This window comes from Telmatherina bonti, assembly GCF_933228915.1.
Source record: "Telmatherina bonti genome assembly, chromosome: 13".
NCBI classification, from domain to species: Eukaryota; Metazoa; Chordata; class Actinopteri; order Atheriniformes; family Telmatherinidae; genus Telmatherina; species Telmatherina bonti.
This window is the reverse complement of record NC_136611.1, coordinates 14,216,992-14,234,617: the sequence shown is the minus strand read 5'-3', so window position 1 is coordinate 14,234,617 and position 17,626 is coordinate 14,216,992. Positions and strand designations below refer to the sequence as shown.

At 38.5% G+C, this 17,626-nt stretch overlaps 1 protein-coding gene across 1 annotated transcript in view; it reads right to left on the bottom strand.

Annotated features, from left to right (window-relative positions):
- The window catches only part of dmxl1 (Dmx like 1), a gene marked incomplete at its 5' end in the record, with an annotated part of 50,083 nt that overhangs the window by 15,122 nt on the left and 17,335 nt on the right, over positions 1–17,626 (bottom strand). Inside the window, 14 exons of the mRNA XM_079251606.1 lie at positions 546–667; positions 3,217–3,293; positions 4,684–4,875; positions 7,381–7,548; positions 7,967–8,065; positions 8,382–9,178; positions 11,087–11,225; positions 11,344–11,472; positions 13,385–13,550; positions 13,658–13,755; positions 14,099–14,268; positions 14,809–14,919; positions 15,021–15,207; positions 16,290–16,423. Coding sequence (XP_079107732.1) covers positions 546–667; positions 3,217–3,293; positions 4,684–4,875; positions 7,381–7,548; positions 7,967–8,065; positions 8,382–9,178; positions 11,087–11,225; positions 11,344–11,472; positions 13,385–13,550; positions 13,658–13,755; positions 14,099–14,268; positions 14,809–14,919; positions 15,021–15,207; positions 16,290–16,423 — 2,589 coding nt within the window. The remainder of the gene's footprint in view (positions 1–545; positions 668–3,216; positions 3,294–4,683; positions 4,876–7,380; positions 7,549–7,966; positions 8,066–8,381; positions 9,179–11,086; positions 11,226–11,343; positions 11,473–13,384; positions 13,551–13,657; positions 13,756–14,098; positions 14,269–14,808; positions 14,920–15,020; positions 15,208–16,289; positions 16,424–17,626) is intronic.

The window sequence follows — 17,626 nt, the reverse complement described above, 5'->3', positions numbered from 1 at the left end:
AAAGTGGAGCACAGGGACTTGGAAAAATGGTTAAATTGAAACAATAGAGACACCGTGTCCACATATTTAATAAGCAACAAAAATGCACTTGTTTCTTTTTAATTAAATACTTTAGTTCATGACTGGTACCTACTTAAAGTTGCCAGCTTAGTGTGTAAAGGAGTTAGATGAATAGTAAGAATATCCCTCCAGAAGCACATTTATGCATGAAGTTGCTCTAAAATGAAATTAGATGATCTGCTTCATAAGTGACACCGGTGGTGTAATTGTAAGGTTTTCTTGCTGTGTTTTCTTGTTACTGTATTGTTATTCAAATCACAGGGATCTGTCTCAAGTCTCTTTGAAGTATTAAAACTTAACAAAATGCTTCTAATTAAGCATGTTATTAAAATGCGACTCGACAGCAGAACAACTTCACTAACAAATGAATGTTAGAAAGGAAAGGTTGAAAAACACATTTTGGATCCTTCTCCCCATTCATTTGCTGACTTAGAGAAAAATCTTTTTTTTTTAATCAAGCTAAATGTTCATTTTGACTGACTTACCTGGCCACTGAGCAGGAGAAGTATTAGGCTGAACAGATTCATCCATGCTGACAGCTTTGAGAGGCTGCTTCTGAGACAGCAACACACTCTGATACACAGTCCCAGTGAAATGGTTGACGTGGCTGTGGGAGAAACAGAACAACATACCGCACAGCGTTGGTATGGAAACACAAAGCAACAAGAAAAGCTGAACTGAAAAGTGGAATTCTAATATAAAAACGGTGATGTCAATATATAGTTTACAAATGTCTCGCTTTAAATCATTTAACCTTGCTATGAGTTCTGGGTTGTTATTTCTAGACAGAAGCACACCGTCAAGCTGCGTTCTGTCAAGACATGGAATGCTAATGTGCGGCATCTCAGGTAACCTGCCTGTTTGTGCTGTTTAGTAGAGGAGATGATTCAAAAACCTCTGCAGTCAAGTTTTCATATAAAGCGGCGTCTTTTAAACACAAGCACTCCAAAGAACATGGACCGCTTGAGAAGGTTTTTTTTCTTAAACAGTGTGTATGGGATGCAAGCACCACCAGGGAGTCCATTAAGTTTCCAACATTCAGTAAGTCCTCCTTTAAGCTTCTGCGCGAAAAAAAACTCCAACTGCATCCACATCAAAAAGAATTGAAAAGTCAAAGAGAACCCCATTCAGAGGAAGCTGCAGTCACGCTTCCTAAGGCATTTCTAACAATGAATGTCATCCACTAAGCTGCACAGATGACTCAGAAAATGTGACAAAACAGTAACCTCTAGGGCTTTAAAGGTTATATAAGATAGACCTGTTGGTCAATTTAACAATGAACCAAATGAAACACAGTGAAAATGAGGTAAATTACTGCTGATGGGAAACACATTAAAAAATTACACTCTTCCACTTAACACTGAAGGGGAAAGAAGAAAAAAACAAAGCTAGATGTTCAACACCAGGAGACTTTATATCATAATTAACACAACAAAGACTTGAGTCAAAGTAGAAATCGCCATTCTAATTTAGTTAGAAACTCCCAACAGTTTCTGATAGATGGCTCTGTTAGGAAATGTGTTCACATGTAGAGTACAGTGACAGAAAATTATGCTAAACCAATAAGGCTTTGAATTAAATCACTTCATTTGAAGTTTTATATATTAAGGTTAGAGAAACTGCTCTGATGAAATACTGAACATTGACATTTCAGCTTGAAAAAATACTGGAACAACAACCAACTTCACCCATTTTGACAAAATGTATATGATAGAAGAAATCTTGTGTCTGGAGTCACATCACTTTGACTTAAGGTCCCAGTTTGACAAAGCATTAGTTCAAACAATTCTGTAAATCATGCAGCAATCTGACAGAATCATGACAGGAAGTCACAAAGCAGCACAGCTGTGAGCCAAACGGGTTACTTTAGAGAAAAAGAAAAGCAGGCAGATTCATCTATCCTTAAGTTAAGCCTACTGTGTTGTTGTCAAAGTGATCGGAAGTTATGGTACAGCAGTCTTAAATAAACAATGTTGCTCCCATCTGTAAGAACTGAAATCTAATTAAGCATTTACAATGAGAATGACAAACAGCATCCTTACAGCTTTCATAATTTATATTCAACATGATCAAAACAGACAAGTGACTGTCGGACTCTGGGATACCAAGCCTCCAGCATTTCTTTATCCATGCCTGAAATCAAACCACAGCATTTTGCAAAAGCTAGATGAAGCATATGCTAGGATGATTTGAAAGCCATTTTTTGTGTTTCTGCAGTCTTTGGCTGACAGTACCTGTGTGGTATTTTATAACATGTTTCAGTGTAAAAGGAGTTGTTTATCTTTTCATTTTTTCTTACCTCATTTTGTCTTTAATACATATACTGGGAATGAAATCAGATCGGTTAAAACTGAGTCTATATAGAACATGTCACTTTAATGGGAAATTCCTTTTTTTTTTTTTTTTTTTAAGTGGTCTTAAATTTAATTATTCCAGGTTGTGAGGCTGCAAAAAAAAAGCCCCCAAAAACAAACAAACAAACAAAAAAAAAAGCATATTTTTTTTTAGTGAAGTCTGCCTTTGTTCAGTCATATGGACAGAACCATCACTATGGTAACTAAGAAACTGGAGAAAAAGCTGTTCTGACTGCATTTCCCTCTCCTCAGCTGTACTCCTATGATATTTCAGACAGAAACGATAACAACAAAGACAATAAAAGGCAACTTGGAAGTGGATTGTTCTCACGCTTAATGTTACTGTGAAGGCTGGGCTTTAATCATGCGAAGCAAACAGATTGTCAGATGAATTCTAATTGCAGAGACTCATTTAATCCTAGTATCCATGCAGTGTTTTCATGTCAGAGAAAAAAAAGAGCTAGAAGAAGACACCTTAGAGACTTATTTCCGAGACTGCAAAGAATTTTCTTTGAAAACAGTCCAAGTGTTGCATTAAAGCACTCCGAACTCTTTTGACATCTTTCTCAGCTGCAAATTGCGAGGCTGCCTTTTTAGTTTCAGTTATACAAAAGAAGGAAACATCACTGCTACGTCCAGTCACACTGTCACATTTACAAGTCTTTCAACTATCAAGCATGAACTCGTGCAATGGCAAAGTGTGGTTTCTCTGTCCTTGGCTCAAAAATTGTGTGTTTGTACTGTTATTAAAGGCTACCTGTGATGAAGAAAAAAAAAAACAGCTGTTCACTGCGAAACTCACCTGTAGGCGTGTTCATCACAAAGACACTGATAGATACTAGCAGACAAGGAAGCGGCCAAGGTGTGCATCACATAGATCTGAAACATTACAGAAAAGAAGCATATAGGAATAGTAGAGCTGTCAGTCATTCAAAACATTAAATGGCCACGAAGGATTAATTAAAAATTAATCACTGATTTTTTTTTTTTTTTATGTTTCTAAGTGTACCTTAACAGAATATTTATCATGCTTCAACCTTCCTACAGGCAGTTATGTATCTGCAGTGACAAAATAAGGCACCTTAGTTACTTTTTAAATATAATCACCTGAGTTTGAAAGACTTTACACACACACACACACACACACACACTCAACACCTTTACTCACACGTTCTCATACAACTTTTGACACCTTCAACTGAATTTATAAAGGGGCAGTAAGTGGAAATTTGTCATTAGTGAATAACTGGAAGTGTAATTTCATGTGGTGTATGGCATGACACACCAACTCCACGTTCTTGTACGTTATTTAACAAGTAACTAAGATGCCTTATTATTGTGTCAGTAACGTGTTAACTCTGACAGCTTTCAATAAAATACTTATTTCAGACCTTTAGATTATTCCTATTTTACAGCACACACAACATCCCTGTTGATCAATCCCATTTCACCAGGAAGGTAATGAATGAATAAATATTTACCAGTTTGTATCATATGGTTTGTATACAGTAAATCAAGCATAAATCAAGATAATATGATACAAGTCTTAAAACATACAAATGAACACACATATTAAATCACTATATGAAGAAATTGTTTTTGAAGCATGAAATGTTTCCATTTAGACTTCTGCAAATGTACATTTTTTCTCACATTTGTCAATATTTCAGTTTGGTTCAATTGAAATGTCAACTCTACAAGAAAATAAATCAACAAAAAAAGCCCTATTCTGACGAGATCAGCTTTAACTCGGGACCACATGTAATAAATAAATGACCCCTCCTACACCTGCTTTTTCTGTGGCACATTTGCACAGGATAACTAAAGTCTGAGAATTAACTGCAATATAAGCATATCTCCTGGATATGATGCAGGATAAGTGGCTTATGCAAAAGAGAAGTCCTACCCAGTACGCTACAAACAGTAAAAGCATCTTGCTACACATTGCAATGCATGAAGTGATCAACTATTTACTAATTTTTTAACCTTTTCTTTTTGCATCTGCATGTTATGGGCCAATAGGGTTTTTCTGGTCCGGGACCCAGAAAGCTGTCAAAACACTTCAATGCAGCCTCCATCCTTTGCTAAAATTGACATAAAATGCATCCAGGAAATAAAAAGGCCCACCACTAAATCACAATTTCTTTTGGTTAAGTCACAGACTGTATTTGCAGACAATCTCTGTGAATAAATGTAAAGGTAAAACAAAAAAAACCAAAAAACCTGAGTCTAATGATCCGGAGGAGGGGGAGGAAACAAACTGACTCACCTCATTACTAACAACATCGGGATGTGGAGGAGAGTCAAGGGCGTTGATGGTCTGCAAGATGTCATGAGTCAGGTTGGTCAGGTAGACAGTGGGGTTGGCCACCACTGTCTTCATATTGACTGTACACGCCATGAGGAGAGGGATAGAGGTGGGTTGGGAACTCTGAGTTACTATGGACTTGATAGAGTCGTCCTGTGGGCAGAGGTCAAAATATGTCACATCATTACTGTATACTGGCATTAAACTATCAGATGTCCAGCATTTATTATGCAATACCGTAGAAACGTCATTATCTGAAAAACTTGAAAATGCAACAAAAGCAGATCTATATTTTTTATGAAATTATAAACAGATGGGTAAAAAAAACTAAATATAGATTTTCAGTGTCTTTAGTGATCCATTTATTTGATTTAAAAATGATAAATGAAATTATAATTACAGGCAGCAGTACACTTCCAGACAGAAAAGTCTTTATGATGTGAAAGTAACAGCATTCTGCAATCAGCAGACAAGTAAGGGTGTCAGGATTGGGTTTAAAAAGGCTTTGTGGAAATTCTTTACAAGCAAAGGTGGACCCTGGCACCTCACCCCGTGCCCAAAACAAAAGCAGAACAAGAACTTTAACTTCTCAGCATCTACATGCATAAGACTGTCAGAGATTGACAAAGTCAGGGGAAATATCAGTGTCAAAGACCAATGCTGCAGACCACTGTTGGTCTTCATAGAAAAATCCAAACAAATGAACATTTAGGTGTCTGGAACTATGTGCAAAAGTTGAGGAAAACAAGCCAGACTGTTAAAGCAAAAGGTGTGAAAGCCAGTGTACTACAAACTGCTGCATCAGTGTCCACGACATGAGTGTCTGTAAAGTTCCCACTGATGAAGAAGCGTGAATTGGAATTTTAGGAAAATCTGTACGACATCAAGGCAATGTTTGTCCCATGAGGTCCTTAGTGATTTTAGCAGGACAACACCTAAAGAAAACTCTGCAGTATAGAACTGCACTGTGGCGCATCTTGAAGAGAATCAGACAAATGTTGAGCAGCTGAGATCATACATTCAGCTGGAATTGGTACATTTTCCTCAAGCAAATCCACAACAATGAGCATCATCCTTAGTTCAAAAAGCACTGTTAAAAGGAAAGGTGCTGCAGTAATACTAAAGATGGTGACATTCTCAAGAATTTCTCCTTTGAATTCTGCTCTTAGTACAGACTTTTACATTTACCTATAATTTCTACATGAAATCAAGTTATTCAGATAAAATATGTATCTTTTGTACTTGTTTATGTCATACCATTTAAACCAAAATAAATTATTCATGTAAGTTTTAATGGCATTTTAAAAAAGTTCTCAAACTTTCTAAAAATGGATCATTAAATACAAACTTTGAATCCTACAAACCCAAATGTCACACTAAAGTGACTTTAAAAAAACACTATGAATAGGTATTCACTCAGCTTTCTCATTTCTTGCCTGGAGGGTATAAAAGACAACTCACAAAGAGAACAAGGAACTGAGAGAGGAGCTGCTTTGAACTTCTGGAACAGCATCCCTTTCCTCAGCTATAATAAACTTAGCTGAATGAATGGAATTAAGATGAGCCGACAGCTGGATACGTCAAACAATTTCAACAAGATTTTAACAAGATTCTTTCAGTGCATGTGTTATTGACAGTTAAAAAGCACAAAAAGAGCAAGAAGAAAAAGAAAACTGACATAGGATGGGTGTGCGGTTTTGAGTGCATTAATTCCTGAACATCAAGTTTGTGTGTGTAGGGACACCATAGGCTTCTTTTTATCATCCTCAATGAAACACACTCAGTTGTCACTAACCCACTTTAGAGGAACTCTTCACGCTGTTTGAAAGTAAGACAAAAGGGAAAATACAAAAACTTCTTCAATAGCAATAGGGAAAGAAAAAAAAATTAGCAATGAAGGGAACTAGAAGAAACAGAAATCCAAGCAGGAGAGGAGGAAGGACCCCCAGCGCCCGATGACTGAGCTAACACAGCTAAAAGCACAGCTCCCTCATCGGCTCAATGAGCTGTTTACCACCTAAATTTTTACACAACTTTTTGATAGTAAGCCTAAGGCAGAATCTCCCGCCGGAGCTTGGGAACTCAGAAAGACCCATCTGCTTGTTGCTGGAGGTGTAAAGACGATAATCAGTGCACAGTAACTAAGTCTAAGTGTTGATGTCTACCGTAGGAAGCTTTTTAAATCGTTCTTAATTTCTTTTATGAGTCCTTGGATGATTATATGCTGAGTATCTTACCTATCAAAGAGAAAATGCCATCAGGAAATTAAACAGCTCTGTTCGCTGGTGTGTATGAGAAGGCATAATGAGGCTCTTTGTGCATCAAGATATGCTAATGCACACCTTCCTGATACTCATATCCATGTAATAAGCAATAATTATAATGATAAGTGTGAATTTAGAAATGTTTTCTCAGAGGCATTTGCCACAAAATAGCCATGAACAGCTGTTTGGTGGTTAACAGTTAATTATTTACATCCTGAAAATGTTATCAAATAATTTGTGAAAATATACAACCAACAAAATGTGCTATATTTTTTTGTTATAAAAACATATAATTGGGAACTGATAAAATGTCAGACATGTGGCTGCTGCTGAAGAACCGTCATGCCCTGCCTACCAGTGGCCTTTGGTGTGCATCTATGCATGTTTTATTCACCTGGTGGGACTCCTGAAGCAGCAATATGAGCTCCATGCGTACAGAAGCCAGTCCTCCACCCTGGGAGCCATGCAAGCTGCAGTAGCTCAGAAACATCCTCAGTAAAGGCTGGTTACTTTGCAGCCAGTGTCTCCTGCTCCTCTGGTTGTCACCACGGGGGCTCCCAGGCTGAAACACAGTTTTTTTGATTGACTTCATTTGTGTCTAATTCATAAATTATAATGACAATGATGAGTATTTAAAGAAAAACCCCACAACAGTATGCTAAATAACATTTTAAACATTTTTTAACAAATAACTTTTTTTTTTTCTAATAAGGGGGAGAGATTAAGCTATTAGGTCAACAATAATTAACTCAATGTGTATTTTCAATGTGATTTTAATCTGTGAATACATAAACCGCACTGAGTAGGTTTGCTGCTAAAGACAACTAAAATAAGGAGAGTTTTTTACCCCCAACAAGAGAAACAAAAGTCTGACAAACAGAGGTCCAGGAATGAGTGGTGCAACACACGTACAACTTCTATGTCACTAGATATTGTACTGTTGTCTACATTTTTCATTACCACAAGGTATCAACACACACCTGCTCTTCCTCTACTAATCCAGAAATGGGGGCATCACCCTGGACTGACAATTCTGGCAGGCAAGGTGTATAGCTGCAGCAATGCTGGAGAGCCACCACCTGGGGAAAAGAAAAAAAAAAAAAGAGAACTTTTTCTTAAATTTTTCTCTTTTTAGATCTTTGTGTGAGAAAAATGCTAAATATTTACCAAAACATCTGTTATTAAAGAAAACCACTGGTTTTGTAACCAGTGATGCTTAAATAAAAAGAAGATAAAATATCCAAACAAGGAATTTTTTTTAAGTATAAATGTGTGGAAATTAGAAGTTAGGGAGAAATCTAAAGTTTACAAATTAGTGTTAAAAATAAACAGCAAATGAGTAAGTGCACTGAAATACAAAAAGATAACACTTGGCCTGCAAATCTATGCTTTTACCTCTCTTTCTAACCATTGGCAGAGCTGATAACGTAGCTTTCCTCCATCCAGTTCATACCCCGTTGACAGCGTTCGGAGCTCATTGGTCATAATCTTCAAGCAAGCAGTGAACTTAAGTTGGGTCACCAAAATGTCATCTGACGGAGCAATGAAATCATTGCTGTCTTCACTGCTCTCGCTTGTCACCGTTTCCATTAATGTTGACGTGCCGTCCTGTGTGTCCTGAAACACACTGTTGTCTGCATTTCTACCTCCTTGTTCTTCTTTAGTTTCTTCTTGATCCCCGTCATCCTCCTCCTCATCTTCTTTGTCACTGTCCCACTTCAGCTCCAGGGGCTCATCTGGAAGGGTCATTGATGGCTGGCTCCAATCAAAACTCAGCACTGAATCTGATTGGCTGTTGGATAAGCTGTTTCCATCCGTCTCGTAGCCATTTAGAGCTGGTGGAGACCAGTCTGGGTCTGACGCTTGTCCATTCCTGCTTCCAACACTCAGTTCAGCTGCAATGCCTGTGTCTTCCTGGCTGGAGCGTTTGGAATGCTTGTGGACTTTGGGCATCTTGGACAGGATTTCTAGTGCTAGCATGGGACAACCAGCATGCAGATGTGCATATGCAGCTGTGAAAAACAGCCTCCTCTCATCCAGGCTAATGGAGTCGGCCCTGCGAACTTCAGCGGTCAAGCCAACTTTAGCCTTGTCTGAAAGGCAAAAATGGCGGCGGAGGAGGAGTGGGTGTGTACGGAGGTAGATGTAAAAGTTGAAAACTTCCGGGTTACATGAAGACACAGCAGAGGAACCTGTAATAGACACAAAGAGACAGAAAACGGTGTTTTATCTGTGTCAGTGGCAAAAAGCTGCCGCTCGAACAGCTTTAACCACAGCAACTGATTCGCCTGGATAAGAAACAAAGCAACAACTGACCTGACAGAGATGCGGCTGAGCTTCAAGACAACTTAACTCATGCAGATGCACTTGACAAAATGCACTGTGTAGTCACTTAAATTTAAAATGAGAAGAGAGCTAGCACTAAGAAGACTGAGAAGGGCTGGAGGGCAACAAGGTGAAGAATCAAGTTCACTTTTTAAATGCAAAGACTATTATGTCAAAAGGACAGAAATCCTGGCCAGGAAAGAGCATCCATCTTCAAAGCAACCGAGAAATATTCAGATTTTTAGAATTCAGTGTTTTTTCCTTAACAAGCATTTCAAATGTGATTTGAGAACATTATTCATGAAATGCATGTAGCATTGGGATGCTAATCTGGGACAGTAGTTTAACTTTGAACTTAGATAGGGTTCATATTTAGTTCAGGGACTCATTTATTCTGAAAAGATGATTTCTGTTTTTGCTTTTCACCTTTTAGTAAGGTTATATGAGGTTTTCCAAATCACCGTACTACAAATGGTATATGTAGTTCAGCAAACCCCAACTCTGGACTTGATTATAGCTGAATAAAACAATCCAGATACATATTTGAAACCTTTTCTGACAACATATACAATCTACACATGGTTTACATTTCTTGGTCACCATAGCATTGTTATCTAAAAAGAAAAAAAAGGAAAAGATACCCACAAATTAAACTAAATAAAATTACTTTATATAATAAAAATACCAGATAAACAACATAAAAACCAAAGTTCACTTAGTCTCTAAAAGGATCGGGGTAAGGGGATGCATTAAATCAGACATTCGCCGAGGTGGAGGTTATGTGTTAGGTGTTGGTTAGCAACATAATTTAAAAGGTTATTAACAGATCTGGGGGAAATTTTCAGGAACACTTAAAAATGGGATCATGAGCCCTTCGTTAAATTTATGTGGCGGTCCAAATCACCGCCTGGACTCAGGGGTATTTTAAAGGACTCTTTATTACTAGGATTTAGGTATAATTATGATGGTATTCGAGTTTCTAACTCCATAACGCCCACATTCATTAGGAAAAAAGAGGTTTGCACTCTGAGTGCTTCTAGTTTATTCATTTAGCATCCATATTGGAAAAAAAGTTGAACTTGAATCATTTATTTCTGGTAAAGTAATAGTCTACTTTGATATTTCCTCTTAAATAAAAGGGAAAAAAAACATATTATAGTAAATTGTTGATGACCCAATCCTTATCTATTAATAACGCACATTTAAAAACCCTTTATGTCAAATGTTGTAAGTCTTTTGAATTTATGATTTACTCCTGTGATTAATTGATTGATTGATCTGTGATTAATTAAATATTTTTCTATTTCATCTGTGATGTTTTCTTATGCTGGAATATTTTCTTGGTATCGGTTTTGAGTTTGATCCGTTATCGTGACAACCCCGCCCCATTCTTAACATCTTCTTGCTTCTCTGCTGCTTCTCCTTCAAACTAGATGTCATTTACTTTACAGCCCTTTTCATACTCATCATCAAAACATTTGCTGACATCTGCCAACAACTGCCTTTTGAGACTCTAGTTGCTTTTTTAAAGTCTTTTTTAAAAGTTTCTCTCATTTAAGAAGGACCATTTTAAAAAGGCTAATTCTGATATAAAAATGAGATGCTGTATCCTCAGTACAAAAAAGTAACAATTACTCTAGAAGCTGAAACTCACAAGCAACAGAATTCGATATAATCAATACAGTTAATACACGTTATTAATGCTTACTTGTGATGAAAAAAAAATTTAAAAAAAGAGAATAAAGAAAATTCCAGACCAGCAGCAGAAAACGCACCAGTGTCATATTTGCTCTCAGATGTCCTTGTGCTTTTGCAGTTAGCAGGCTGCTCGATTAGAGTGTCCAGTGCTCTGCTGTAGTCCTCCAAAACCCAATGAGCAATGCTTCGTAGGAATGGATCTGGATGAGGTGAAATCTAAAACATACAGATAATAAATATGGCCTAAATCAATTCATTTATTCTTCCGTGAAACGAGATATTTCAACAAACCGATGCAGTCACATCATATATAACAAAAACTCTAAATGTTCACCTGTTTGTCTTGTCCCAAAACATGTCTCTGCAGGATCTTTTTGTACATGGACGCCGATTCAAACTCAGACTCGTAGAGTCTAGAGATCACCAGTGCCAGCTGCAGGTCCTGCATTTTCTCTAAACACACCTAGTGGAGGAAGGAAATCATTCACATGAAGAATCATGTCAACATGATCTCTACACTGAAAAATTAGCTTAATGGGTCATGTAGAGGTGCCACATGGTGGGGGGGGGGGGGGGGGTTAGGAAGATTCTAAGGGCCCCACGGCTTGATAGGGGCCCAAAAAGAGAATAGATTAGAAAATATATAGCAGTAATATAAACTGATAAACCATTTATATATTAAAAAAAAACCTAGTTAGATGTATGCACTGTGATTTACAGAGGAGTATTAGGGCCACTGAATAACGCAAAAGTGCAAAATAACGCTGCATGGCTACCTTGCATAAGCAGCAATTCTGACAATTCTGAACTGAGGCTTACACACTATACAAAGCTCAATGCAAACAGCTGCATTTTTTTTTGTCAAAACTGACAAATGTTGCTTTCATTTTGCGAAAGAATGAAATGGTAACACAGCTACTGAACACCAAGGCGTTAAACTTGTAGTCTTAACTTGTAGTTAAACTTCTGAGATTAAAGTCAGAATTCTGACTTTTTTCACAGAATTAATTTTTATTTTATTCAGCGGCCCTAATACTCTTCCGTAGTAATTTAACCCTTTATAGGGCACTCTAAGAAATACCTTGAAATTAGAAATTTTAACCTAAAACTGTCCTCCTGGTATGTACCAAGACTTCCATTATGTTGTTACATGAACAAAAAATAAATAAATAGTTTCATGCTGATTATGAAAGAAAACAAAGTGTTAAAAAATAGTCACTTGCCCCATAAAGGGTTAAACACAGCATTAGATCTTTATTATTCCCATTTTCCCCTTTATTATTCCTATTTTTTAAATCAGCTTAAAGTAATTGAAGCAAAAAAAAAAATCTAAAGTTTGCGGTCAAGTGGTGGGGTCTATGCCATTGTCTTTCATGGGGCCCAAATGTCCTGGCGGCCCCGCCCCCCGGGGTCATGGAAATATATTCAGGATGTACAGTGGTCCAGTTACATGTGATCTTCTGAAATTAAACCTTTAAAAGAAAAACGCCATCCTACAAACATAATTAAAAAAAAAACAAAAAAAAAACTGTGCTCATAGCAAAAAGCGTGTGGATAGTTTTTGTTGTTGAGCATGCTCCCAACTGAGAATGTGTGAGGTGCATTTCAATGAGACTACCTTCCAGCCAAAGAGAGCAAGCAAAGTCAATGATATCCCTTTGGCTGGGTGACGCTCATTTCCATAAAATGCTCAGAGAGGTTGGAGTTACTCATGCAGATGAAATAACGTGACTCATTGCTTAAGGGGCCATCGAAGCAGAAATAACCTTGATGAATAAAAATGTAATCAAAATGACCTGTGCCAGCCCTGATATTGATAAATTCACATTCCTGTGGCTTAATATAGTTGCCTTTAGTTAATCTACATACCACGCACTTTGTGTACACAGTAGCAAAAAAAAAAAAAAAAAAAAAAAGTCACAATGAAACTATTAAGAATGGATCGTCCCGTTTTCCTAGGATTTAATAAGAAGGAGGTCAGGCTGTTTTACGAACCGACAAGAAAAACGACAACAATACCCAAGAGTCAGCTGTCAACATGAATAATTCCTTTGTGCACATTTTGCTGAAAACCTACAACAAGGATACCACAGAAGTAAAGTACTGAGGTGCTTTAATAATGAAAGAAATGCACCCAATACTGCTGGTGTGGTCTGAATTAGCAAAAGAATGTTCTGTGTTTCCCCCCCATTTCATTAAACAGCACTATTAAATAAGAAATGATAGGTGGCTTAATTAAAAACATAGAGAAGTGCTCGACTTGCTCTGAAAACCTGGTTTCTGCCTCCAAAAGTTTACAAGACTGGGAGGTGGTGCTGCAGTTGAAAGAACAAGTCCTTTAAGGAAACATTTTGTCATGTCTATTTTCCACTTGCCTCCACAGCATCCTTAAGGGAACCGGCTAGAAGAAAAAAGGCTGCCGAATGCTGGAACCGCTGCTTTCCCAACAGAGAGAAGGCATTTTTCAGCGCTGCTTTCCTCCACCTGTCCTCGCTGAAGTTGTTGCGGAAAAAGTCTGTCATTTTTGCGTTCTTCTGAGACCTGGAGAGAAAAACATTCAAACAGTATCAATGTCAGTGGGATTCAGTGATCTGACAGGACGAAGTTTGTATAAGGGCACTGTACAAAATCATTCCAGTTCTGCTTACCTGTACAATCCCCAAACCACTGCCTTCTTTTTCAGTGCAAGGTAAAATATAGCTGCATCTAAAGGATCATTGTTCTTCTGGAAAGAAGCCTTTGCAACCTGACAAAAAGAGGGGGAACAATACATTCAGTTATTGCCCCCCCTACAATCTGAGAGCATATGTTTTGTAAAGAGTAAGTTGTAGCTTCATGGGCCATTTCAGGCAGTAACTCACATGGTGACACATTTTAGAGCAAGCTCAGCAAATCTGTACTTTCAGAAAGCTGACGGATTCATTTAAAAACTGAGTGGCTGCTAAAAATACAAGTTTTTACTTTATCTGGGAGCTTTTCTCCCAAACACCCAATCCACAAATTTAGATGATAAACTGTATGAAGACATCCAATTTGTGATCAGAACTAAAGTGATAAATCTGATCAATAATGTGATCAGTTTGCCGTACCTTCTCAATGCACCTGCGCAGCTTGTCAGTGCTGCGCAGCCACCAGCCAACACCCATAGAGCGCAGCTCGGGCCAGGTGGGCTCTCCTCTCTGCAGGGCAGGCAGCATGTTCAGCAGCTCTTCCTCAGCTTCAGAGTGGAAGGCCCAGGCATAATGACATGTTGACAAACCTGCAGGTAGAAGAAAATAAACCTTTAAAATACCTGAATTTAATTAAAACATCAAAATAAAAAAAAGGGGGGAAGTTAATAGAGAGATCATTGAGATGATAAAACAAGAAAAGGTATAAAAAAAACGTAGGTTGGGTTGGATAAATTGAAGCACAGACACAGCTTTAGTGTGAGGACTTCAATGGGAAGCAGTGCAGATTGCCTAAAGGTGACTTCAAAGCAGTAGTTAAGGATGAATAGACTGTAGCTTGTTAACTTCTCTAAATGAGACTTGCAGTCAAGTATTCACACTTGAGACCATCAATATAATCTCTTTCCCCTGTAGCTTTAGGGATCCTTAAGAGTTATTCTCTTGATACCTTAATGAGTATCGCAACAAAGTGTAAAGGAGTGCAGGAAAACGGCACTTTATGCAATAACCCTGAAAGAAAATTAAGTGCAAGAGAATGAAGTGAGCAAACTGAGGGGCTTATTACCATCTAGTCGTTACAATGCAACAAAAAACACTGCAAAAACTTCACAAAAAAATCATTACTTGACCTTGTCGTAGCAGCTGTGCTCTGTGTGCTGGAGGCAGGGAGGTTGAGAGGAAAGTATGGAGTCTGACAGCAAGCAAGAACTTTAGACCGCACTCATCCAGTGTCTCTCCCCCTATTAAATAAAGTTCAAATATTGACATATTACATTGGGAAAGGAGAGTGTATATGTTTTATTTCCATTAAAAAGCCTGTACAAATATATTCTTGCAGTACCTTTGCTCTTGCCCTGGTTGTTCTTGAGATCAGTGCTTGTGGTTGCAATGGTCTCGGCCAGCGCAATGAGAGACATCTGCTCCATTCGAGTCAACCCAGGCAAACTGGCGTGAAGGAGGTGGCTTGATAGAACCTGGGCATGTTCTGGACCAAAGTAAGTAGGACTGTACTGGGATAAGTCTATGACCTACAAAAAGGAAGGAAGAGCAGAATAAACCCCAGAATTAACTTTCAGTTTAACAAAACAGAGAAACGGTAGATTATAAAAGTATGGCTGCCTTGAGACCATAGATTGTATATAAAAAGATGGACGTAGCCTCTGTGACGTCACCCATAGGTTTCTGAAGAGCTGAATTGAAGCACGGTGGGCGGTTCCTGCTGTCACCATCTTGGCAGAGACATGCGTGTCGTCTCGCCCGGAAAATACAAATATGGGTAAAGAGGTGGAGCCGAGAGGGGGGCTGTGAGTGTCATGGTGGATGACTGACAATGAGCGAACTCCGAGTTTTCTGTAGCTAAGTGCTAACCCGCAGATAACAGGAGCTAACCAGCTAACGGAGGTAAGCGGGCTAAAGCTAAGTCCCGTTGTTAACCAGCTAAAAACAGCAGTTGCTCTACGTTCTTCTGACTTGAATTGGGAGACTGGGTACCTGTCAAAAGGACACGCCCCTAAATATGACAAACTTCGTGATTAAATTACTTTTAAATGAGTGAGTTATAAAAAATACTCACTCCCCCCACAGTTGTCATGAAGGTAAACCTGACCTATTGAGCCGAAAATGGATTTTTCAACTGGGCTGTATACATGTTTATTTCTGTTGGTAAGATGGCCATTATAGAAGTCTACAGGGATTTGCTCTGTTTTGCAGCCAGCCCCCAGTGGATGAAGGGGGAACTGCAGTTTTACACACTTCGCATATGCTTCACTTTTAACCGCCGGAGGCTCCGTCCATCTTTCATATACGGTCTATGCTTCAGACTCACAAAGATGTAGTGAAGGTAACTTTTGATATGCTAAATTAAGACGTGAAGAGATTTATTTATGCATTTATCTTTAATTCATAAAGGTAACTCCAAAGAGACCCAGTGTCTCATTTTTAAGAGAGACCTAGATTTGACAAGTCTATCTTTTTAATGTGACAAATATACAGTATGAAAATAGCTGGCTCGTATATGCTCATCTCAGCTGTAGAATGGATGCCAGAAGAGCCTCATCTTACTAAACATTCCCTATTTTTCTCATAACTAAACAAAACAATTGAAGCTGACCTTATTCCCCGTTTCCTCCTTTTCACTGTCCAGTGGGTCCAGATCCACCATGTTGGGTGTATGAAAGAGCTCATCATAAGCATCAGTCTGACTGGAGCCATGCCCACTATCACCACTCACACTGCCCCCTTTATCTGTAAGAAGCAAAAACAGAGCACTTTTCCCCCTTTGTATACAATGAGACACATTAAAGTGGAACTATTATGTGCATTTCAGGCTAATTTTTTTTTTTTATTTCTGGGCCCAGAAGGGCTGGGATTGATCGAGTTATTGTCACAAATCGCTTTATTTACTTCAGATCGACCCTCTCCGTAGGCTGTCAGATCAGCCTGTGGGCAAAACGAGTGGATTGAGACTCTTCCGCATTAAGCCCCACCCCCCGCCACTGCACTACATCGGGAGCGCGCACCGCACCTGCTTTTGCCGTCATTGTAACATCTCATAAACAGAAGGATTAGGCTAATATGAACTCAATAAAAAACAAAATACAATGTCAGCACATAGCATACAGCCCTACATGTTGGAACCTGAATCAGACCCTGAAAACGAAGTGGAAAACAGCAACCCACAGCAACGAATGCAGCAGGATGTCTCTCTTTGGTAAACTCACCAGCCATCGCTGGAAATAACTTTATCCCACGTTTTCCACCCGTCTGATGTATTTGCACATGCCCTTGTTAACCAGTAGAAGGTAACCAATCACCGAACCTTATCCCCCGGGACGTCACAAGGATTTCGAAGTAGAAAAAACTCTCTAAAACGATGCGTTTTTCGTCGCCATGGAAACCGAACGAAGAGAGTGCTGGAACTTAAACTCAAACATGCGTTTAGATGATAAAAAAACAGTGCCGTTCACATGTCTGATGAGGATTCAACACCGTAACACTGTAGAAAGCTCAGAAAACTCCAAATACCATAATAGCACCCCTTTAAGGAAAAACCAGGAGACTGAAGAGGGAAAAGCGCAGCTCTCAGTAAGAAAGAACAGCTGACAAAATTTTTCTTTTTCTGTGAACTTAACAACGCACCTGTAAAACATTTCAGACGCCAGTCAAACTTACTTTGATTAAGATCAAATGTTAGTATAAGTATTTATATTCTAGCAAAAGCAGTCTTCCATTTACCCTTTCACAGTGCAAAAAATGATCTACAAGTTGTCTCTTCATAGCCGTTAATTATTCTCAGAGGTACAGCATCTGATCAACAGATGAAAGCTGGCCAAAACGCTTGACTGAACGAAAACAGGAGGGTTCAGGTTGTAAATACACTTCTTATAAAGTGAAACATATTTTTGTACCACTGCTGTTTAAGTAACCTCTCCACAACTGACTTCAGTG